The 24881-nt window shown below is 44.9% G+C and overlaps 1 protein-coding gene across 4 annotated transcripts in view; it reads left to right on the top strand.

The window, feature by feature from the left end:
* GRK5 (G protein-coupled receptor kinase 5) overlaps positions 1-24679 on the top strand; it is a 251945-nt gene extending 227266 nt beyond the window's left edge. For 2 of the 4 annotated variants that reach the window (XM_090056906.1, XM_090056910.1), the window contains 7 exons: positions 652-689; positions 1646-1735; positions 2721-2929; positions 12995-13132; positions 15512-15649; positions 17381-17512; positions 19440-24679. In XM_090056906.1, coding sequence (XP_089913032.1) covers positions 652-689; positions 1646-1735; positions 2721-2929; positions 12995-13132; positions 15512-15649; positions 17381-17512; positions 19440-19538 — 844 coding nt within the window. In that variant the 3' untranslated portion in view covers positions 19539-24679. Of the gene's footprint in view, positions 1-651; positions 690-1645; positions 1736-2720; positions 2930-12994; positions 13133-15511; positions 15650-17380; positions 17513-17652 lie in introns of all 4 variants that reach the window. The other 2 variants (XM_090056909.1, XM_090056907.1) reach the window with 2 other exon arrangements.
* The last annotated feature ends 202 nt before the right edge of the window (positions 24680-24881 follow it).

Raw genomic sequence — 24881 nt, 5'->3', positions numbered from 1 at the left:
CCCTGGCACGCATGCCGAGCATGGCACGCAAGGCCATTTTGGTCGGCACGCCACCACCAGCCCAGGCTCTAAGCAGCTGCTGCCAGCCCCGGAGCCCAGGCTGCTCCCAGGAGGTGGCTGGGAGGCTGCAGGCCCTGCTGCAAGCAGACCCAGCTCCATGGGCTGGCTGCAGCTGGGAGGATGCAAACAGCTGCTCCGGCATGTCGGCACTGCGGCACCTTCCAGGGTAGACATTGTGGGTTTTCTCAGCACTCCGGCCAAAAAGCATTGCCTACCCCTGGGTTAGACAATGGATTTGGATAGGATGGCTTGGCTAGGAATAATCCTGCCTAATAATCAGGCAGGGGGTTGGACTAGACCTATGGAGGTCCCTTCCAGCTCTGTTTCTCTATCACTCTATGATTCTCGCTGCCAGATTAGGAAGTTGTTTCACCTGTGCTTAGTGAAACAATTTTAACTTCAGGAAATTAAGTTACACAAATTCAGCCTGTGAAATAAGTTGCAGAGTCTTTTTTGGTTTTACAGGTTCTTTGCTATTTGAATGGACTTCTGGTTTCTTTATTGCTAGCTCGAGATACGTTCACGCACTGTACTGTGCTTACGTGATCAAACCTGCTTTCCTATAAATAAACAGCTGTCTTTCATTTTCAGAGATTTGAAGCCAGAAAATATCCTATTAGATGATTATGGTAAGTCTGAACAGTTTAAAGAGATGTTTTCACAGCAAAGTAGCTTTAGTTAGTATTAGGTTACATATTGTACAAAGGCAAATAAAACTTGGAAGCAAGAGCCTTGGCACATACTAATGTGTGTGCCTTGGGGTGTGTAACACAAGAACTTTGCACAATATTTGCTATGGAACGGAGGAAGCCGTGCTCAAGTTCTACAGTATTCCTGATCTGGTGGCCTGTTCAGTAGTGGAGCCACCTTTTCCATGGTCTCCCCTACGAGATGGGTAGGAGGCTTCCACAATACAAAAGAAGTTGTGATACCTACATCACTGCACTTCTTTTTCTGAGATACTTTGCCCTCTCTTTGGCTCAGTTTTCTTTTTATCCAAAACTTTGAAGTCAATACAAGATATTTCCATGTCCTCTGTGATTTATTGCTGACCTATCTCAAGCAAAGAGGACTAGTCTGCAATCTCATAAACTTGACCCTTAGGATTTTTTTTCACTCCCGTTTAACTCAATCCATTCTTAGTTATATTATTCCCCTTAGAATACATGATTCCTTTCTTCCTTAGTGATTAAAATATTCAAATTCCATGTTTCTAGCATTATTTCCTCATACTAGTAGGTTATTGGCTATGCTTAGGGGGTGCACGTGGGTGCACACGCATGCCCTGAGATTGGCCGTGCTGCCGGAAGTGTACTTCTGGTTTCGCTGCTGGCTCGGCAGTTGGCCACTGGGGGACTCCCACCACCACCACTGGGTCAGCGATTAGCCACTGGGGGACCTCCCCACCGGGTCTGTGATCAGCAGCTGGGGGACACCTCCCCTCCCGCTGGTGATCTGGTGCCCCTCCAGACTCAGGAGGCACCGGTCGCCCCTGTACTAGGTGAATGAAAAGCATGTTCCAATAAGAACAGCATTTGTGTGTTTAGCCATTTTAGGGTTATTATGTTTGCTTTTCTTTCTCCAGGTCATATTAGAATATCTGATTTGGGTCTAGCGGTTAAAATTCCTGAGGGTGAATCAATCCGTGGAAGAGTAGGGACGGTAGGGTATATGGGTAAGTTTTTATTTGCTCATTTTATTGGCTATTTACTCTGACTGTTGCATCTTGGAGATTCTTCTAACTTGTGCAGAATAAATGAACTTTTGGGAAACTGTGCCACAGGAGTGGAGCCAGCAAAGGATGACTGTGACATTTTGACCGTCCCAAAGAGAGAGGAGTGCTGTACCTGTAAAAGGGAAAGGTGTCTTTCTATTAGAGACTGAGAGACTCTACATCAGTTAAAGAAAAAGTGTATGGGGCAGAGTGAATAAGTCTATTTGTACCTCTATGTTAATCGATAAGCAAATATGCACTCATCTAACAACATTAAGTTCCTAAAACCAGTTTAGTCATAACAGTCTGTGAATAGGTACTTAGAAAATTAAAGTGGCTTAACTGATTTATCTGAAGTTAAGTAGCTGACTTGTTACTAAACCAAATCCATGATAAATAACACTTTATCTTATACCAATATACACAGTGTTATACCAATGTATATTAGTATTCTTATAGTATTATTCAGAAGTGGTGCATGTTCATGTTCAGAGAGTCAGTGTGCATGGCTATGGGGGTGAGTGTGTAGAGTTGAGTGTATCTCCAACACACAGCAATATGTTTTTGTTTCTAAACTGAAAAAAATGAACTGACCGATTGTTATGTTATGTAATTTCATCTTTCTCCACATAATACGTTTGTCTGTAATTTCTTTTTTAAAAATTAAGGTCTTGAAGAACTCTTAGATTGGATCAGGCAAAAATATTTAGCTTTCACTAATTTTTTTTTTTTATTCCCATCTGACTTTTTATATATGCAGCTACATGAATAGCCTCATTCTTTAATTACAGCAACTCAGCTAGCAGAAGCCAGGAGAGACACTTGTATTGTACCCACAGTTCTTTGCAGTTGTGTAGTCACTGATAGAGATGAGTGTTAGGGCTTTTAGTTATTTGCCAATGTAAATGTCAAGTGTTTACACAAAATGCGTCTTCCTCCTTCACAGCCCCGGAAGTCTTGAACAATCAGAGATACACTCTCAGCCCTGACTACTGGGGACTCGGGTGTCTCATTTATGAAATGATTGCTGGACAATCACCATTTCGTGGAAGGAAAGAGAAGGTGAAGAGAGAAGAGGTGGACAGAAGAGTCCTGGAGACGGAAGAGGTTTACTCCCATAAGTTTTCTGAGGAGGCCAAGTCTATCTGTAAAATGGTAAGGATACATTAGTAGGCTATATCCAGCATTATCCAGCAAGGCCCCCCAGGTAGTATATAACTACATCTAATGGGGAGCAAAACCCAGCAGTGGAGTTACCCAGTTGCTTGCTTCCAGGATGACTGCATTCACTGTTCATCCAGCTTGTTTTTACTTGGACTTGTTATTCTAATGATATCTAATCACCTAGCATTTATCCTTCAGGCCCCCAGGAGTCATTCTTTCAAACACAACGGGCATTGCTGCCAACGGAAATACCCAACCCCACAGGAGATCTCCAAGCCATGAGAGAGCTAATCAGTGCCATTCCAACGTGCATCTTTGGAAGGCAGGCTGAACTTCAGCTTAGACAAAAGGGCTGTCCTATCTTTGATTTCTCTAGTGTGTTGTTCTCTGGAGGGGTTGACAAGATGATTCCACTCAGTGGAGACAGAGAAGGAAAAGGAAAGGTTAATTTGGGGAGTTTCACCAATACCTTACGCAGGAGACAGGCCAACAGCATCTTAGCTACGTTCTGATTGTGGCCTTGGCTAAGAGGCACTGAGGTCTCCTTGCAAAATACTGCTGGTAGCACAGTCAAGGATCATGTCTGGAAGTCATTATGGTAATTCACACCACACAAATCCAGTCTCAGATTCCAAGGATGGTAATTAGCTGACATCACTCCTGATAGATACTCCAAGCCATATACTCTTCTTGATCTGCTTGCATAACTCCTACAGTTGTCAGTGGGAGTTGTGGGCAGGGATCAAGGACAGTATGTGGGCCCCTAATGATTATTTCATGTATGCAAGCAGCCTGCTTGCTTCTCACAAACCATATTTTGGCTAATGACAGGTAGCAAAGAAACCCTGCTGGTGTCATTCATGTGCCATGCAACATTACATTTCTGTACCAAACAGAGCCCTCAAGCTTGTCATAAAGAAATGGACAGAAGACAAAAAATATTCTTCCTGCTGTTTTTGCAACTAGTCCAGCAGTGATTCTCAGCTAGGATGCCACAGGACCCTAGGGTGCCTTGAGATCCTTTCAAGGGTGCCACAATATTAGCACTGTTAGACTTTTACAGATATGATTTACAAGAAAAACCCAGAGGTTTCAAATAGAAATCAATAGATGTGGTCTTCCCGAGTTCTTTGCAACAGAAAAACTGCCTTGCTATTTTTCTGTAGGCAAAAAGAAAGTGAAAACTAAGAGCTGACATTTTCCAAGGGGTGCCTCAAAGCTAAAAAGTTTGAGAACCACTGTTGTTGAGGATTGGAGGTATGGTGGAATAAAACAGAATAACATGTATATTGTAAGTGCTGTTCAGGAAAAGTTAAATTTGAGTCGGACTGAGTTTGGACTGTTGGAGTAGTGATGCAGCTGGCCTAGCTCTGATGTCATACCTATCAGAAATCAGTCACTTTATGTAGGCTCTAAGATAGATATCATTCAGATGCCTTACTGTTCATCAGGTGGCTTGCTTGGGCCCTGTGCCTTTTGCAGACTGTCAATGGATGTAAAGATAGCTGTTCTTCTGGGAAACTGGAGGAAACTGATACTTTCTAAATTATAAAAGGCAACAATAAAAAAAGACATGTACATCTGAAAGTTGTGTAACCCGGGCGGTACTCCAAGAGGTACCCCCTCTCCAACTGAAGGGATCAAAGCAGGAGCACAAACGCTGTGGGAGGTGTAGGGACTCTGCTCCCCTATAGAGCAGAGCCGGACCACCAATGGGGACTTAACCATATACCTTTTAATACTGGGAACATAAATCAGAGGGTATAGTGGACACTACAATGCCCCAAGGGGCAGGTTTCAACAAAGGTTAGACACTTACAATCAATGACAAAAAATGGGTCAACACAATATAAAACAGAAACAGCAGAACAAACAATACAGGTTGGTGAAATATAAAAAGGCACAAAATGTCAAATGACAAGGAACTATAGGGCCTTGGTGCCTGGAGGGGGAGAAGGCACAATGGCCCCTTTCCACTGCAAGAAAATTTACTTCTTGTTAGCTCGCTCACCCCAAGTCACCTCAGCTGGGACTTGAACCTAGATCTCCCACATGGGTAGGCAGGAAGACACCAACCTGCTAGGGGTCTTGACTTTCCTGGAGCCCTGGCCTCACGTCGAGCTGCCCAGCCTCTGATCGGAGGAGCTGGAAGCAGAGCTGGGAACCCCTCAGGTCACGGGTCAGATCCTGGCAGGAGTGGGGGAGCCTCTCCTGCTGGCTGCAGCCTCTCCCCAGGGATCCTGGAGCCCAGTGGGAGCCTCTCCTGCCGGCCGCACGCCGCGCTGCCGAGGGTCCCACTGCTGCCTGCCAGTCCGGCTCTTTCAGGCTCTTCTGGGGCACTGCTCCTGCCCCGCTGGCCCAGCTCTTACTCCGCTGACTCAGCTCTTGCCAGCTCTGTGAGGCTCCTTCCTTGTGGTCCCACACTGGTCTCCCCCGAGTCAGCCACGCTGCCCCCTTGAGCCCCCTCCAGGTGACCCAAGGGGCCAATCAGGGGACACGGGAGGTGAGTCTCTGGGGCCTGATTGGTGCAGAAAGGGAATCCCAAGTCCTCCAATCATATTTTACCCTTTCAAAACCCCTGGGCTAGGTCACTGCCAGCCAGCCCGTCACAGTTGCATGTTACTGATTGTATCCTTTTCCCACCACTCTTCACAATGCAGCTGGTTTCCTTGGACTATACTTTCAGGTTGGGTCCATGTCTTTGGATGTGTTTTCTCAGGCACATCCTCATGGAGGCTTTTGGCTGTTGAAATATAGGTGCTATTATTTACATTAGGCCAGATACAGCAACAGTTATTTAAATGTCTCGTTGTTCCATCAAGTGACATGTTTGTGTGTGTGGTTTTGCAAATACTTGACAAATCTAAAGATAATTCTGTCCTTTGGGTTCTGGGACTATGGGCTATCAAAGCATTTTGGGTATCAAAACAGGTGCAATGAAATTTGTAGCTGCTGTCTTACCTGTTATTTCTGTTTTCCTGTGGTATTGTTAAGATTGTGTAATCTGGACATCCAAGTTTTTAAGATTTTCTTTCAAACCCTTTGGCTGATTATATAAGAGCACAAAACCCACTGGTCTTGTCTGCTGCGTGTGTGATACCAAACAGTTACAAAGAGGGTAACAATAAGCCTCCATCCTACCTGCGAATGAGGCTCAAGCCTTTAAAAATTAAAAATGGAAGATTCCCGTTGGATCATCTTACCCTCTTCCTGGCCCAGAGCAAGAGATTTCCCTGCAATATGTCATGCAGTCATGTATTCTTACATGGGATGCAGTCCCATTTTAAGCTTACCAAGATCCACAAATGTGTGTTGTCTGGTTTTAAACCATTCAAATGATAAGCAGTGGAGCTTCTCACAGAGACGTAGGGCTGGAAGGGACCTGCAGAGGTCATTTAGTCCAAGCTACTGCCTGTGGCAGGAACATCTCTATCCAAATCATCCCATACAAACCATAATCTAAACTCTACATAAACGTACCTTCAACCCTGACACAACACAGGCCTGACACCTTAATCTGCCACAAGTAAAGCAGGAGAGCAGCCAACATCCATTTTCTTTGAAACGTTGTCAATGTAGGCCTGTAAGATCCCAAATAAAGGCCCGTGCTCCCTGCTACAAAGGAAGGCAAAACCCCCCACAGTCTATACCAATCTGACCTTTAGAGGTTATGCCATAATCTAATAGCCTCACTGTTAGGAAATGCAATGCACCTTTGCTTACTTTCATCCTGCTCCTCCCTTTGCGTCACATTAAATAACGTCTCCCTTCTGGATGCTTTCACCCTTCACATGCTTGTAGGCAGATATCACAGCTCTTGTTAGTCATTGCCCATCCAGTTTTTTGTGTGTCATTCTTGCAATGGTTTCTCATCAGTCAGCCCTGCAGCTTTTTCTGGACTGAAGCCGAGATGAATAATAGATCATTAGGAATGGGCAGCCAGCCTTTATGGGAATCTCTCCTGCCTGCAGTTCCCATATAACCAGAGGTGGTGTTCGACTCTCGAACCAGAGGCTATGTCATAGGTCCCTTCTCTAGCCCCCTCCACCCACACCCTGGATGACTGATACAAACTCAGCCTAGTGGGGTCGGCCAAGAAGTGGGACCCTAGGCAGTTGCCCTGCATATAAATAGCTCCCTTATTTCTTTTTCCATGAAAATTTAGTCTTTCCAGGAAATGCCCGCACTGCTATACCATGTTAAACATATATATGTCTCTCTCATTAGACATATATGTCTTTCTCTCCCCCTTGACATGCACTCCAATCCCAGGATGTGACCCAGAGCCTATTCAAACAAATGAAGCTGGTCTGTGCTCCTTCTGCATTGCTTTGCCTGTGCCTCTTACCTCAGTGCCTTATTTGCCTGTCTGTCCCACAACCAGCTTTGTGCCCCATCCCAATCTTCAAACGCCATGTCTCAGCTGCTGGGCAGGGAATTGCCCTTTTCTCTTTGGAGCCCCGCAAGACCCAGTTGCTCTGTGTAACGTAAAAGAAACTAACTAGCAAAATCCTATTTGATTCCTTTGAAAACTTCAAGCTTATCTTCCCCCTGCCATGCTCTAGAGCAGCGCTTCCCGAACTTTTCCTCAGCATGGACCCCATTTATGGCCCCGCTTCCTCAGCATGGCCCCTCACTCCCAACCCACAGCTGCCCTCACACCCGCAACCCCGTCTGCTGATGTTGTGACCCCATGTGAGGTTGCGACCCACAGGTTGGGAACCGCTGCTCTAAAGTAACAAGGAGTAACCATGTCATTTTGTTGCTCTAACCTCTGCCTTTCTTTTTATCCCCCGGACTGTCTTGTTACAACTCCATTATGTCAGCTCTGTTATTAGCTTGTAAATGTCTTCTGTGAATAATCCCCCACACTTTGAGGCACTCTTAAAAATTATTTTTATTATTAAGAGGAATGGGATCGTCTGTTCTGCAGCGTTGCACAAACTCCATGTGTCAGAAGGAGTTTTGCTTCTTAATCTGTTCTCTGGACATGTTGGACTAGGATGAAATCCACCAAGATTACTGGTTAAAGTGACAGTATTTTATTTTATCCTTGCATCTTTAGTACCTAACCCCTTCAGCACTATTTTTAGTCATTCGCTGAGTGCTGACAATGTACCTGTTGTCTTTTTTTTTTTTTAACCCTTGCAAACCTTGTGTGTTTTTTCAATTTCTTTCCTCGTGGACGCAGCCTTTTCCATATCATCGTGCAAACACCTTCCGTTATTCCCGTCCTCTTACGAGTGAAACACATGTATAAACATATAAGTGGTTTGGGGATTTTTTTAATGGTCCCCACTCCAGTTGTTTCCTTTACTGTAGAGGAAAAAACTTCAAAAAAAGAAGGAAAGCAAGACAAAAAGAAATGCCTCCAACATTACAGAGTTTGAATCCCCCACTGGGATTTGAATGTGTGACACCAAAAGGTCAGACAGCTTTTTGTATCAAAACAGGAGCATTAGCATAAGAACAACATTGCCATTCCAGGCTCTTCTTCAACAGGGTTTTGGTCACTGCAAATCTCTGGAGACTAAGTTCTGTCCTTGTTGACACATGAGACGCTGTCCCATTTTAAGCCTGTTTTACCAAGAGCCGACCAAAGAGTTGGCACTTAAGATTGATTTCAGTGCTTGGCTTCAGTCTGAGACCCTCCAGCTTCAGAGTTGTAGCTCTGCTAATTGTTTATAGGCTTCAAACTTAGAATTCAAACTTAGTGCAGCTCGGGGTCATTGAGCTGGTGTCCGAGAGGGATTGTCGTCAGTCTGATGCATTTGCTTCGGTCCTACTCGATTCAGTGCAAATGCATTTTATGTAAATTGAACAAAGCCCTTCAAATTCTAAAAGCAACTCAAAATATACAGTTGTCTCCATTGTGCTTCCCTGGTTATATCCAAATGAGGTGCAGATTTCTGTCTTGCATCAGGCTGGCCATTGCTAGCAAGTCTCTGGAGATGCAGGAGACGGACCCTTCAGTGACATGAGTAAAAGGGCTTCCCCTCTAGAAAAATAATCCCAATCCACACTGGCCCCAGGCTACAGCAGCAGCCAAGAGGTCTGCTGCCCTCCTGCTTTACCTATTTTACAGAGCACAAGGGAATCCTTACAGAATTTCTATATGGTTCCCTATAATCTGCTCCCTTTTTTTCCCTCATGGACTCTTCAAGGTGTGTCCACCACAGCCAGCTGGACCATCCTGTGGAGAGATCCAGCAGCACCAGCAAAAGCAGATTCCCACCTGGAGACCAGTTGCTGGCTCTTTAGCTCCAGGTTCAGTGAGGGATTATAGGCAAGTGCAAAGCTTAGCCTGCTCCAGTTAGGCTTTGGCAGTCAGCAGCAGCAGTGCAGCAATAGGCATTCATGCCCCCACACCTGGACATCTCTGAGGAACCAGGGTCTCCCCAGAAGGTCCCACCCAGCCTTCAGGTGCACATCCTCCATCCACACACACTCATCTGCAGACAGGAATTTCACCTGTGCAATGTCTGACTGTAAATGCTGTCTCTGGGTGAATCGTCCAGAGGCAGAAGCACTCCAAGGACTCTTGTCCACTACAGACAGCAACTGGCCCCCATCATCTTCCCTGCATAGCTGCTCCTTCATCCTAGAGCCACCTTGCAGAATTATAGTAGCATTAATGTATCTAACGCAGACTGCCCAAAGTCTAGCATTCCCCACTGTGAATGGCCGGCCATGACAACATCTTCAGATTAGTAAGCTATTTTCCAGGAAAGGGCTGGCAAAGGTTAAGTTCATGACCGGGGGAGAATTTAAGAACAAAGGCGACCCTTCTGTCCAGGGATTCCTTCTTTCAGAGTCCTTTCAGCTTAAAGCCAAGATGTGGAGGTAGTCCTTGTCTACCTGGCTAGCAGTTCTGGGTACAGGGCAAAGAACTATCTAGCTGGGGTGGGAGACACCTGGGGAGCTTTCCCTGCAGAGGCTTAAACCTAGAACCTGATTGTGGATTTTAGATTTAAAAAAAAACAAAAGGAAAGGGACCTGCCTCGAGTTCGCAGTCTCATCCAAGTAGCTAAACCTAGACCTCTCTTCCCCCCTCATCTGAAGAAGGCGAATTGCCCAGGGATGAGTCCCGAGTGAAATCCCCGGGATTGCACTACCTTGACTTGAATCTTCTGTGTATAGAGGGTGGAGAGACAACAGTCAGAGACCTTCCTTCAAGCCTTGCCCCTGCCCAAAGAAGCCGTAGCTTTCTTTCAGAGGGCAAACCATCCACCTAAAACCTAGCAGTCAGTGCTACATTAGAGGCTTTGGTATCTGGCATGTTTCTGCGGATGCACTTTGCAATGAGGTCCATGGCACTGACTGCAGAAATGAAGCGGGATTTATGGACTGTGCAGTGGAAGGTAGACAATCAAACTGTTGATGTTATACAGGCAGCAAACTGTTTGAAGAAGCCCTAGGAAATAGGATCCCACAAGCCAAGGAAAACTCTGCCACTAACCAGGCACCAGAGGAGAGATTACAATGCTGCTGTTAGGAACAAACAGTCCTTTCAAGGTTTCTTCTCCGCCAGAGTCTGTAGTTGAGATGATTACTCTGCCAGAGGGCACTGAAAGACCTCACGTGGTAGAAGGCCAACATGTGGCCTCTTGAGCCAGCCTCCCCTCAGCCCCTCCTGCCTCCTCCAGGTCGGGGGGCAGCCTCCGATGACTCCCAGCCTGCTGGACCGTGCAATACAATTCTGCACCTCTTCTCCCTGCCCTCTCCATCCACCAGTGCGACGTGCCCTATGCCAAGCTCTCTAAGAAGCCGGTGACCGAGACTGCACCCGCATTTTCTGGCTGCCGAGCCTATCAGATCATCGCTAAGGCTAAAGAGGAAACCCAATATTCCCCAAGCATCGGGCTGCCGTGTGCTTCGAGAACCAAAACAAGATCTTAACGCCAAGGCGGAGACGTGGAAATCTACCTTGGCAGCCGTTTCTCGGGGAGATGGGCAAAGGCTCCCCCCACACCTGGGGTCTCACTGCGGTAAAGCTCCCATGTAGGAGAGCTGGAGGCAAGGGAGGGTGAGCACCCACGCTACCTGGTCTGCTGCCCTTCCCCTCTGCCCCCCCCAGGGTTGCGTCCCCAACGTCCCTTAAAACCAGAGCAAAACGCGACTCCATTGTGCCGCACAGGGAGAGAATCGCACGTATTTGTTTGTCGGAAAGCCTTTCAGCTGTGGCAGCTGCCTCCCTGGGGAGTTCTCCAGAAACGGGATCCAAGTCCCTGCCGGACACCTGCCTCCTGAGGATGTAGCACTGGTCAGCCCGAATACTGGGGCAACGCAGATTGTATTGTGCCGGAGTCTCTTTCGCTGGGCTTTATTCACTCAGTCAAGGCTTCTGATGCTGTTAAAACTACAAGGCTGCACGACCGCTCAAGGTTTGCAATGCAGCTGTGTTTGCAGTTAGCTTTTCCTCGGCTGCCCCCTGCCGGATCAAGCTGTTGTCAGGCCCGAGCTGCTCTGCCCACTGAGCAACGCAGCATCATGATTTTTCTCCCTATTCACAATGAAGCTTTGGGGTTTTTTTTACTCGCCCCTCCCGCATTTTCTCCTCTTCTCAATGTGTGACAGGGGAGAGGTTCCCCGCCTGAAGCCTTGCTGCTAGTGCAGGATAATGAAGTCCATTTCAGCCTTTTGATGGGTTTCTGTTTCCATGTAGTACGCTGTTGGCAGCTTTTTCAAAACCAAAGGACGAAAGTTGAAGTTGGTTGAAGTGCCCATACGGCGCGCCCCGAACTCCAGGAGTCATCCCCTTCCTCAGGGCTAATGTTGTACTCTCCATCAATCCTCCAGCATTAGATGTCAGTTTGTCCTACAGAGAGGAAACAGAAATAATCTCACCTTAGTCTTTTTGGAAAAACAGTTGTTTTTAATGCATTTTTACCCTCCTTGCTTACTCAAGTGGAAGCCAAGATCACTTTATTGGGCAGCTATAATCTCTAGGCCAGTCTAAGTTTTTTCTGAGCTTGGGCTCCTGTTTCACTGCTTTGGCTGAAAAAGCAGCCAAGTGCAAAAAAAAAGCCCTTTGAAGTGAATGAAAAGAAAAAAGAAAACCACTCTTTTGGGTTACTGTCACTTTTGCCCTGTAGTGGAATTTCTCAAGCTTGACTTATCTGTAAAAACAATCTGTAATGGGCTTAAACCAGCTTTGTGGATTGCCTGTTATATATACGCAGCCCCCCTTGTATAGAAAATAATCATCATTAGATTGTTCTGCTTCTTTACGTGTACTTGTCTTAAAAGGATTAGGGTTCAGTGACATTTTGCTGGTACGTTTTACATCCTTATCCACTAGAATATCTCCGCCCAATGCTGTCTTTCAAGGAGATTACTGGCCTCTCCCAAATCAATTACCTCTATACGTACCGGGTTCCCCAGGAGCTCTGGTTCTAATAAACCATTCCCCATGCACTTCTCCATGTGCATGCTTATCTGATTCATCAATTAGGCTGAGTTCAGCTAATCGCCATTGCCCTATGAGGGAAACCCAGCAAGCAGACTGGAATCCCCTGCAGCCTAACTGATTCTGTCATCTTTTCCAAATCTCAAAGGGCACAAATGAACTTTCCTCACTCCTTCATATAAGCAACTTGGTTTAGAGTGAAGAAACATGTTCTACTAGAAAATATTACATGGGGGAAGGAAAAAACGTGCAAAACTGTAACTTTAATGGTTAGGCAAACAGCTTAAAGCAGCCCAGGCAAACCTGTCTAGTAGTTGAGTCTTACTCAAAGAGACTGGGGGGGGACAGGTGCTTATGAAGGGATTGCCAAGCCTCCATTTCTCATAACTGCCTGTTGAGGATAAAAGAAAGGAGGTTCTGAAAGACCATGAAACAGTATTTATATGGTAGCCTCTTTAGGCAGGTCATTTTCTGACTGTCCGAACGATGCTGAGTGCTGTGGGATCCTGCCTGCCTTATCCTCTCTGTAACAGCAAGAGCTCCACTTGGTGCTTTCCCAGACCGTGATTTAAACATTTTTTAAAAACCAAAACAAAACATTGTAGGGCTTTTCAAACTTTCTTACAGTCCCTCTTGGCTGGTTTCAGCTCTTAACCAAAGACGTGAAGCAGAGGATGGGCTGTCAGGGAGAAGGTGCGGCAGAAGTGAAGAGACACCCGTTTTTCAAGAGTATGAATTTCAAACGATTAGAAGCAGGAATGCTGGATCCTCCCTTTGTCCCTGATGTAAGTATGATGGAGAAATCCAACAGTTTTCCAGGATCTGAGGATTTCTTGAGATGTCTTTCTAAAATAACTGTCTGCTTATCTTTTCTATATCTGACAGTGCCTTTGTTTTTTTTCCATTTGCCTCTTGGACACCCATTAGGACAGGTGAACTGGTTAAATGGAGCCCTTTCCTAAGCTGAACCTCAAACTTAAGCTCAGCCTTCTCTCTCAGAAATGGAGGAGAAATGCAACAAAACGTATTTCTCCTCCATTTTTGTGTCCTGTGAATATTGCAAGCCAGCACCAGCCCTCCTGCAAGTAGCCAAGAGTTCACAGGGAAGTGGGGATTTTCATGGAGTTTGCTTCTAGAGAGGTACGCAGTTCAGAAAGGTCAGACAAGTATGTAAGTTGATACATACAGAGAGGAAGGGTATCAGGCCAGCAGGTATGATGCTAACCCGATACTTGCCAAAGAGAAGCTCAGTTCCCATGTCCTGCACTACAGACTTCCTGTGTGACCCTGGGCATGTTGCCTAGTCTTTCTCTACTTCAGTCTCTATTATAATGTAATACATCTTGTGTTTGTGGCCTTAAGATCCCTTGTAACCCCACGACTCTCTCTGTAAAATGGAGATGACAGCACTCACTGACTTCACCATGAGGTTGTGAGGATAAATGTTTTAAAGACTGTGATGCATCCAGATACTGCAGGAAGAGAAGCCATATGCATACCTTCAGTAAATATACATCTAGGTCCAACACCAAAATCCAGGACCATCGCTCAAGTGTGCACAATTTCAAAACGAGGTTCAGCTATCAAGCACCCATCAAGTCAGGAGGCTTGATGCTGAGTTATATGAAATAGAGCCCAACCCTTAATCTCCTTTTCTGATGTGTCCCTCACTGGAAGTCAGTACTGCAGCAGCAGCAACAAAACTTTTAAATGCCCTTGAGATGTATAACTCCGCTCCCGTACACGGAGTTGCAGGATTATTTTCTTCCAAGCCTGCCCTTCTGGCTGGGCTTCCCACCCGTAACATTCCTGTATAGGTCAAAGTAAACGCTGTTGTTTTGACGTATTAGGGAATGTAACAGTTTGGCAGCTCCAGTTTACATTGCTGCAAACTTAACCAAACCAAAGTGGTTTGAAAGCTACAAACGTTTATTTTAGCTGTTCTGGTTTGCTTTGCAGTTTATTATGTGGCCTGGCTATTCCTGCCACTTAGACCCTGGTGTTATGACCTGCTTCAATGGGAAGAATTAGGAGACAAGCTACTATTTCTTTCTGATGTAGATAATTAGAAAATGCTGTGTGCAAACTGCGGGTTCAACTTGAGTGTACTAAAAGCTTAATTGAGGTATGGAAAGACTACCAAGCATCAGTTTTGCATGTATTTGCTAAAGTGGAGGCCCATAAATTTTTGCCTCGTTAAGGGCAGCCTGGCAGCTTTTGGGGGAAATTGAGAGCTGCACCCAATTTGCAGACTGTAGCATTTACATAACTCGTGTTGTCCATAGTTCTCAAAACGCTTGGTTGTCCCGCCATTTTGCAAACTGAGAGAGAGCAGTGACTCTGTCTGCCCCAGGTTACACAGTGGTCGAAACAAAACCTTTGTCTCCCTGTGCAATCGGTGAGAGATCGCTACGCAGACAGTATGGGCACACTGACTATGATGGATAACCACTGGGAACTATTTCTGGTTCCTGTTCCCTATGGCTGATTAATGATCTGTCATCTGAGAGGTGCCACTGTCTAATTTCAGAGTACTGTATGAAAAGTACTAAGTACTGCATTAAAATAGTTAGAAGCGATTCACTTTTCCTTTGAAGAAAACACAGGAAAGTTATAGGGGTGGCTCTGGATAGGGTCCAACATCTGCAAGAGAGCTGAGCTGCTAATAAAAACAATGGAAAAATTCCAAACCTCTTGTGTTTTATTTAGCAATTAATGTTAATTCCTTCAAAGCTTCACTCTGCAAGCATGACAGCAGCTTGAGACAGAATGAGAGTCCTGTTTAGGGGAGACAGAGCCATGTCGGGCATGCATTTCTTAAGAATCTCCTAGTCCTCAAATGCCTTCCCTCTCCACATCCTTCTCTGAAAGAAAACTCAACTGTTTTGTTTTACTCCGTCGTCTTCACCTCACCTCTTACCATGTGCCGCATGGATGAGTAAAGCCATTTTGGCTCTGTAGATGCTTTGAGGACTTCAAAGTGGGAAGCATAAAATATCGAAAGCAAGTCAGCCTTTGATGACAAGCCCACAGGCAGAACAAGTCTAGGAAAAGAGGATGCAAATTGTCACTTATTGTTAAGCCTTCTCATTTGATTGAATATGTGAATTGGAGCACATGGCCAGACTAAAGAGTATTTTCTCCCTCTTTTTTTGCTGAGACAGCCCCGAGCAGTGTACTGCAAGGATGTTTTAGACATAGAGCAATTCTCAACAGTGAAAGGAGTAAACCTGGACCAAACAGATGATGATTTCTATTCTAAGTTTTCCACAGGATCAGTATCTATACCATGGCAAAATGAGGTAAGGGTACAGTATGACTGTATCACCCCAAAGCAAAACCCTGGCCAGACTATTTAAGAGGAGCTGTACACTTCCAGTAATATATACCTACTGGGTAACTTGCCAGATTCTAATGCTTTCATAAGTTACAAATGCACTCTTTCAAAATCTATAATGTACCACAGATGTCAGGCTCAGGTGACTGTGTCTGCTGGCTCTGCATATTTGTGTAAATTGGCAAGGGCCCTGCTGTACTTCCTCCTGCTGGATTTCCATAGAGACATTTTGATAGCAGCTTTGCAAAACTTCCGCAGAATGGCTTACGGCCTTAATGTGGGACTTTATTTGTGACACTTATCTCATTTGTTGTTTTGTATCTGAGCTGGGCCCCAGCTGCAGCATTTGAGTGAGTCTGGGTCTGAACTTTCCTGGAGGGCCAGGGTTTTCAGAGCTCAGGCTTTGTTTCTGCCCGTTATAGAAACAGAGCCAGTAATAAAGTTTGTCTCCAAGTCGGGATCAAGTGGAAACCTCCTCAAGTATTAGGGATGCTCAGAAATGAGATGCTGGAAACAGGCCTGTTTCTTGTCTGATATTCTCTAAAATGGAAAAAAGAAAAACAATACCAAAGCTCTTTGCGGAGTTCTTTATTAAACCTTATTAAAATAGTGCAGAATCATATACATTCGAGATTGAAGCCATCTGTTAGATTATGCAGTTTGTTTTCCTCCTGCAACTGCCGGCAGAGATCCAACGATTGATACAATTCACTCTAATCCAGCATTCAAAGATGCTTTTTACACTGTATTGATTTTTTTTTTGATGTGTTAACAGTACCTTCTGGAAGGTGATAAATATGGTAGGAAAACCCACTAAATTTTCTTGTTTAGAACAGTGGGACTTTTTTCACGAGCTAGCTACGGTCAGGCTATCGTAGGCTGACAGTATCCAGTGAAAGCTAGGTCCCTGACAGATGTTAATTTAAAGGTGCAACAGGATCCGATGTGGGATCCCAATAATCGCACTCCTACCATGCTACACATGTAATTGTGAGATGCAGCACCAGAGTCCATCACTCCATCTTGGTGCTACAGAGGAAGCCTGATCCCAGGCTCCCCCTGCATCGCTTAGTAGTAGTAGGCTTGGCTCCCTGTGCTCCCCCAGCAGGAATCCCCTATCTGCTGATCAGAGGTCGCAGCCGTCCAGCTGGAAGCCCTGATCAGGAGCTCCCAGCCTCTGGAGCGCACCGGAGTCTTGAACATCTGCATTATGCTCCAGAAGCTGGCCACCCACTGAATTAAATTGCACATATTTTGTGTCACAACTTTGTGGCTTATTCTTCATTTTATCACACCATTAATTGAATGAGAGTGTGATCAGCTCACTCCTTAAGTTGTGATTAGCTAGTTAATCGTGTTGTATGTGTGTAACATCTGTCAGAGTTAGATGTACCCAGTGAAGCTGAATGGGGTGGATAGGTTAGGTTGGGAAGCTAACGCTGACAGACTACTAAGTTCATTTTACTAACCGATCTCTACTGTAGCATTTGCAGGAAACTGCCTAGTGATAATGTTGTGTCCTAGATTCTCCCGTCATGTCTTGTTCCAGGTTAGACTGTGGGCGTCTTAGGGAAGAGCATCTTTTGTGCTTGGGTAACGCTTGGCATGATGGGACATCCTGGTTTTGGCCTACTGACATGCTAGTAATGAAATAAGGATGATGCATCCCCCCTTTCTTCTTTCTGTGTTTTACCAGATGATCGAAACAGAGTGTTTTAAAGAGCTAAATGTGTTTGGACCAAACGGCACTATTTCACCAGACCTAAACAAAAGCTACCCCCCAGAGCCACCCAAGAAAGGATTACTACATAGAATATTTAAACGACAGGTGAGACCTTTGGTATGTAATGAAGAAATCTCTCTGAGTCTGCATGGACTCTCCTGTGCAAAGTGTATGCTGCTCTTGCAGTGTTACTGTCATGAGAGAGGCATGAGGAACCAAAGAGGGCATCTTCTCTCTGTTCACAGTTGCCATTTTTGCCTCATGATGCAGATTCCAGATGTTCAAGTGGTTCAAATAAGTGCCTGTCCCTTGGAGTTCCTATTTGATTCTGTACTTACACCATTCTGAGACCTGTATGTTGCCTATTTATTATTTATTGGGTATGACGGAAATTTTTCATTTAATCCAGGGCTGTCCGCTGGCAGCCGAAAGGGTTCACTTGTGGCCCCCGGGTCTAGGTGCTGCTTCCCACGTTGCTCTCTTGCTGCTGCTGCCATCGTTTCTGGGCTCCCCCTCCCTCCTCCAGCTTCTGCTGCCTGCTCCTGCTCCTGCCCCTTGGCGGAGATGGCCCCCCTGGATGAGGTAGCCCATGGCCGGTATCTTTGGGCCCCAAGGACCTAGTGTAGTGCAGAGCTCACCAGCCACAGCGTGGGTTGGGGAAGCCGATGCAGCTCAGCACAGAGGGGCTTGCATGGTGCAGCACAGAGGGGGCCATGCAGCATGGGGTGTGACCCATGCAGTGTGTGGCTGGGGGCCTGTGACTTCTCTCCCTCCTCTCCCCGACCCATCAGAAATTGAACAGCCCTGATTTCATTTTTCCATCAAATATTGCAGGGGCATGGGGAGATGCTGATTATTTCTGTGTGTGTGTGCACATGCATGTGTGTAAAAGTTCTGCTTTCCATAGAGTGCTTTATTTTGTTAACAAATTAAAACTCCAGCCTTGGGAGGTGCAATCCCACCAGGGAGCATGAAATATCTGACACGCGACTTCCTGGAGGTACCACAGCAACATTTGCAATTCATTTTTTTTTTTTTTTTTTTTAAATCCTGAAGTAAATGGGGCTTGGCTGAATTGTCAGACCAAGAAGAAAGCGATGTTCTAAGCAGCTCTGTTGTGTCACATTTTCCCCATCAGATCACAGGTGGTTTGAGCTGGAATTTGAGAACAGCACCTCTTCTCCAGCCCCTGCTTCTGGTCCTCTAGCTCATCACCTGTAGCCAACAAAGTACAGATCTGCCAGCCTTGCTGCTGCTTTTTTGCTCAGTGCTGCTAGAAGCTGCCCAGGAAACATTACCCATTAAAGACTAGCGTATTGACAAAGCTGGCTTCCAAGCTGAGACAACAAGTCATGCCAACGAACCCACCCCCTGGTGCTTCCTTCCCAAAATAAATACCTCTTCCTCTCTCCAGCAGGCTCCGCATGCATGAGTGGGATACGGGACTAAGGCTTGGTTTTCTTATTTTACTGTGTTGCTTGCTCATCACTGTGTCCTCTTTGCAGGAGTTATGTGCACTGTTCCCCACCCCACCCCCATGTCCTGTTCCTGAAACTTTTTGCTGTGCTGCCTGTGATATGCATGGCCACTTCCCCTGTTTAAGACAAACTGGTCTGATTTTTTAGTGGAGTGTGGAGAATTTTTCCTAAGAGCAGTATATTTCAGCACAGTTTTCCTCCTGCAACTGCCAGCAGATATTCAACAATTGATACAATTCACCAACCTTGTCCATGCTTTCTGCCAACCTTTGGCTGGGATGTGCTGAATTAGCTCAACATAGGACCAGAAATTTTTGTGGTGCACTGCACTGACTCATGTAGCTTGACTGTATCTTCTTTTCCCTATCTCTCTCCCATGGTCTTCCTGTAGAGAGTCAGGGCAAGCTGGCTAAGTAAGTTTATTTCATTACATTTTAAATACCACCAGGAGCAAGTGGAATAGTATAGCAAGGCCGTGCCGCGACCAAAATGTGAGACACATGGCAGGTATGGGTTATTTGGGGAACCTAATTATTTTTTTCATCTCTCTCCAGCATCAAAACAATTCAAAGAGTTCTCCAAATTCAAAGGCCAGTTTAAATCACCACATAAATTCCAACCATGTAAGTTCAAACTCCACCGGAAGCAGCTAGTTCCAACTCAGCTTTTTTGAAACAACATATTGCATCCTTCCACTCTAATCTAAGGAGCTTCTAAGGATGAGAGCGCATCCACCATTGAATTAAAAAAAAAAAAAAAAAAGATCTCCCAACAGCGGAGATTTCCTATCCATTCCTTCCAGTGGAGCCTCCCATTTTATGAAGAAATTTCCACTCAGGTCTGTTTTTGGAAGTGGCACTCAAGATTGTGTGAATCAAATTTGTCTATTTAGAACATTGCAATAGAAATCCGACGAACATGACTACTTGCACGTATTTAAATAGCATCATACTAGAACTGAATTTTGTCTTTATTATTTTTAAAGAAAAGTTTTGTAAATTTCTCTATTGTCTCAGTTTACATTTTGTACATTTGTATTTAAATGAAAGTCGGACTTTGGGGGTGTATATTTTCCGAGCAGCAGCTGTAAAGCCATGTGTTTTAAGACATTTTTTAAAAGAAAAAAAAATCTGACTCAAGACTTCCAGAGCCTCAAATAAGAAATTGTTCTTTTTAGTGAGTATAGAAAAATATTCATATTTCACTTTAGCAAATCGGTTTTATTGACATGCAGTTTTATGGCACAATTTATTCTAATTATTTTACGTCGTATATATTTGGTTTACAGCAACACTGCATACATTTTTCCTCTTCGTTAGTTTGTAATGTCTCATTAAATGCTAAAAGTCATGGTCCAGACTTCACCACATCTAAGAATACTATTTGCTGCATCTGAGGTTTGTAATGTCATGGGACCAGCACAGTTGGGATTTGCATTTAATTTTGTCATTAGGTCCTCCCAATATTTATTGTGTTAGATCTCGCTTTTAAGCCCTTCTCATTTTTTCTTTTTACTATTGCTACTGGAAGGAAGAAAAAATGCTAATGAAGGGAAACAAAGAAGACAAGTTATCAGTTCTTCAGGGAATTAATTTCTGCACCCACTGAAATTAATAGCAAAGCAAATTGATTTCAGTGTTGCAAGCCAAAAGTCAGAGGCTGTATCACAGCTGAGCTCACGTCTAAGTGATTTACTCAATAATTTTGTTTGCGCTGACCGTGGGAATCATAATGTCACCTTTCTGGAAAAGAGAGCCAAGTGTGACAGTTCAGATGGGGATCTGAACTTGTTTGGATCCGGTATCTCTCTTCTGGCTCGTTTCCACTTTCAAGTGGGCAGTAACACAGTCCCGTGATTCGTTCTGTGCTGTCATGTTTGAACTGGGGTGTCAAAATGGCTCCTTTCCCAGCCCTCTCAGCTAGTGCTGACCTTCAGAGTTCAACATCTACTGTAAACTAGCATAGTTTGCCCCTTTAACAGTTCTCCAGTTTAATGTCTCAGGCCATCTTTCCATCATTGTTGACAGCTGTCCCACTGGTATAGACAGGATCAAGAAGATTTGAAATCATGCTATATAGTAGCACATCTGTCTTTCAATATGGGATGTTAGATATCAAGCACTGCTTCATCCTTTTCACCTGGTATTGGAAAACATTTACCCCACTGGTGTTGACAGGGTCAACTGAGCTCAGTGTCATGCCTTTTTTACAGGCTTGCTGAATTCAGCTAACTACTGCTGCCCCTTTAGGACAAGTAGGGAAACCTGACATCCAACATGACATGTCTAAGAAGTATGTGATTTATAGTATTCTTATCCAGGGAAATGGAGTAAGCGTCTTTGTACCAAGAGCGCTTGTACCTATGGTTCCTTGGACTGTTGTGAACCCGATTCCCAGGGTTTATGCAGAGAGGGCAACAGAAGATGTGCAGGGTTTTAGAGGCAAAGCCATAAAGGATGAGGACTCAAAATAATGGGTGTTTGAAACAACTTAGGGTCCGGAAGGGACAGAGAAAACAGAGTTTCTGTAAAGCAGCTAATGGATAATACTGAAGGATGAGACAGGCTTGAGCCAAGCTTACGTACATTTGTAATGGGGCACTGTATGGCACAGAGCAGAGGCACCTCACAAGGCAGCTGTTAAGACTGATGGCTTTGCCAGTCCCTAGGAAAGATACAGCAGATTGGGATTGTGTGTGTGAATGATCCAGAACTTCAGTGAAGATTTGTTTCCCCTTTTCCTTTTGACTGGTGTCTTGGAAAGTGGAGAGGACACAGAGGATTTAGTCCCATGCTGTGTCAGCGCAAACACCTCCCAGTTCAGCTCTGACCACGAGTCCGCTGCAGATTTCCGCAGCGGTGAAAACTGATGGAAAGAAAATGCTGCAAATACGAAGTAATTTCCTGCTACCGGCTAGTCGCAACAATTTCAGCTGGCTAGTAGTCACAGGGCACTTTGAAGTGCTGTCTGAGTGAAAGCCCAGTGAAGGGAATGGGAATCTATTCATTGAATCTAATGGCTTTTGGATCACATCCTTAATGTCCTGGAGCGCCTTCTCCAGGATGTGTACCAGGGGAAGGCGGGGATGGCAAAGAGTGGGGATTTCACCTGGTTTTAGAAAATATAGGGGAGAATTGAAGGTACAGGCCCGAAGATCTGTGGCTACATTGCTGTACTGCTAACATGTTTGAGAAGCTTTGTATGCCAAATTTCAATTACTTCCAATTACTTTCAATTTCAATTACTTGCTGCCTAATGTTTTCCTAAGGAGACATGTTTTAGAAGGTAGAAGCTGATGTCCTTTAGCAAGAAATGCACCTGCTTTCTCACCTGTGCTGTACACCAGGGCCCTCTCAAAGGGGCTAACTCTAAGCACAAAAGCTAGGCAAGACAATGCAGCCTGGGGGTCGGAGCATGGGCGACGGTCTGTTTTGAGCTGTGCTACTCACTTTTTTGTCGTGTTCAATACCCTTCTCTCTCTCCTTCAGAGAAACGTTGACAGTAATGTTTACCTGCTACCCAGGACGGGGTCTGTGAAGCTTAACTCCTAAAAGTGCATGAAGTGTTTTGGAGCCCCGTGGATAAATGGCAGTATAAAGGGGCCAAATACAGTTTTTGCTCTAAGACCTCAAAATGCTACATTTTAACCGTTTGGCTCATGAAGGGCTTAAGTTTCCGTTTCGGTCTTGCCACCTTATGTCTGGACAGTGGGTTAAAATCATAGTTACAGCTCATCCTCCACGGCAGAGTGTTTGTTAAGGCTAAATATGGAGTTGACAGCACTGGTGAAAGGAACGTGCCAGCTGTTCTGGCTGCCAGCCCAGGGACTCTCCCGACTGGGGCTTGCCTGCTTTCTCCTTATTTTTTGTTATGAGTCTCACATCCCACTTGAGACTAGGTTGAGACCACACTGCAGTTATTTCAGCGATGTGATCTGACCGAAATTTGAATAGATCTAGATGGTTGCAACTAGTGAGCCAATTCACTGCACAACCTAACGCCCCCTCAGAGTTAGAGCCTAACTCTCAGAAGTGGTGAATACTCACAGCTCCATTTAAAGTCGGTGGGAGCTGTAGGTGTTCAGCACCTCCTATCATTTCTTCATGCTGCTTTGGACAGGGCTTACAAGAGAGCGTTTGGTGTTCTGAACCGTAAGGAATAGCTTTGAAGCGGGTTTGCATATAACAAAACAAAAATTAATTATTTTGAATAGTTTTTTAGCGCACGACTGATTCATTTTGTCTATCATCTTTCCAACTGGAGTGTTGTTTCTTCTAGAAGGAGCACAACATTAGGTCTAGTTGAATGATGAATTTTGAATAGATGACCAAGGAAATTCAGCTCTTTGTAATATTTGGAAAAGATTTGCAAACTGATCCTGAATGTTTTGTTTGTCGGTCTTCACCAGGCAGTCTGAAGAACAGTTTTCAGCCTAAGGGTTTTTTTTGTATGAACTGTCTAGTTCAGCTGTTTGCTATTTTATTATTCTTGGTGCATGAGAGAGTCACGCGGCCTGTTCCTGTTTTTTGTTTGGATGGTTGAAACTTTTCAAATGCGAAACTAATAAAGAATCGGTGGGAGAGGACACTCTGCAGGGTGCCTGTCTCCCCAAATGAGGGTGTTTGTGCAAAACCTGCCAGTCCTCAGCGATTGATCTGAAGAAAAATAGCTATTCGTGCCAGTGAAAAGGGGCACAGGGATAAACAAACACCCAATCAGAGCTCAAATGAACATTTGTGAATAGCACTCTTGTGGTCTTCAGCTAGCTCTTCTAAACACAGATCCTCACAAAGGTTTATTCAGTCGCCACTCCCAGATTTTCAAAGAAAATATGCAGTGTCCTTAAGATATATTTCCTGTCGTCATAACTGGTGATCGGCTTCACCCTCAGTAACTCTGTCCAGTAGCATTGTAAGAAATATGTAGCCAAACTTTGATGTTACTGGTGTCTTATGAGACCCTGATGCTTCTTTTCTGCTGCAGGGTATATGTGAACTGAACCGCACGTAACCCAGTTGGGAGCATTTCTAACAGCAGCTGTCGTGTTTCAGAGTCAGATTCATTTGGTATCTTTACTTTCTCCACCTTTCAGTAGGCAATCCTCAGATTCTGTAGTAAAAATGAAAGAAAAAGTAGGGGAAGGGAGAGATGGACTCCTAAGCACAATTTATGAACTAGGTTACTGTGTATATAACAAAGGCAGTTGCTGTTTACTTTCTTTCAAAGCTACCACGTTCTGCCTTTCCACATCATCTATAACCCGTTTTTAGGGTGAATTGGATCCCAAAAACGAGGCCATAGCCTAAGCTTGTGTAAATTGCTCTGAATGAGCAGAGGAGCTGGCCCGAAGATCAGACAGAACTCAGTTCCTATGAGCTCAGTGTAGGCCCCGTAACAAGTTTAAGAGACAAGCAGCTATTCATTCACCTGCACAAAAAAGCATGGATGTTGGGTCTATGTACCCACAGATCTGGGCCTCTAAAGTTCCCTATAAAGGTTTTTTTTTTGGAGGAGGAATCAACAAACTGCCTGAGAAACAAGGCAGCTACTTTCCCTAGCACCATTCCAGTGCCTAAAGAAGGGGAAGAGGGAAGGGTATGATGGGAAGCAACGTGTCTGTGGCATAACTGCTCGACCTTCATAGGCATAGGAATAAGCAGCCTTAATTTGGCCCGTTATATCTGACTGCAGTGCGCATATCCACCAGAATAGGGGTGTTCTTTCCTCCTTGTTAGTTCCCTATTTCTTTCTCCGCCCCTACCCCCCCTTTTTTTTTTTGTTTTATAGCTGGTAACACTCACTGCCACTAGATAAAATTATAGATACATCAGACAACAGCTGCTTCTGCGAGCCCTTAATACAGCACTGGAAAAGGTGGTCTTCTCTGTTTTGAGATAACGTTCATCGGCAGGTTTTGGACTATGTCTTCCTTTGTGTTTGTAAGATGGGTGAGGGGAGGTGATTTCTTTTATTGGACCAACTGGAATTGTTGTGGG

This window comes from Crocodylus siamensis, chromosome 7 (genome assembly GCF_052110815.1).
Source record: "Crocodylus siamensis isolate JL-2025a chromosome 7, ASM5211081v1, whole genome shotgun sequence".
In the NCBI taxonomy this organism is placed as follows: Eukaryota; Metazoa; Chordata; order Crocodylia; family Crocodylidae; genus Crocodylus; species Crocodylus siamensis.
Note: the sequence above shows the minus strand (reverse complement) of the source record. Positions and strands in the feature narration are given on the sequence as shown.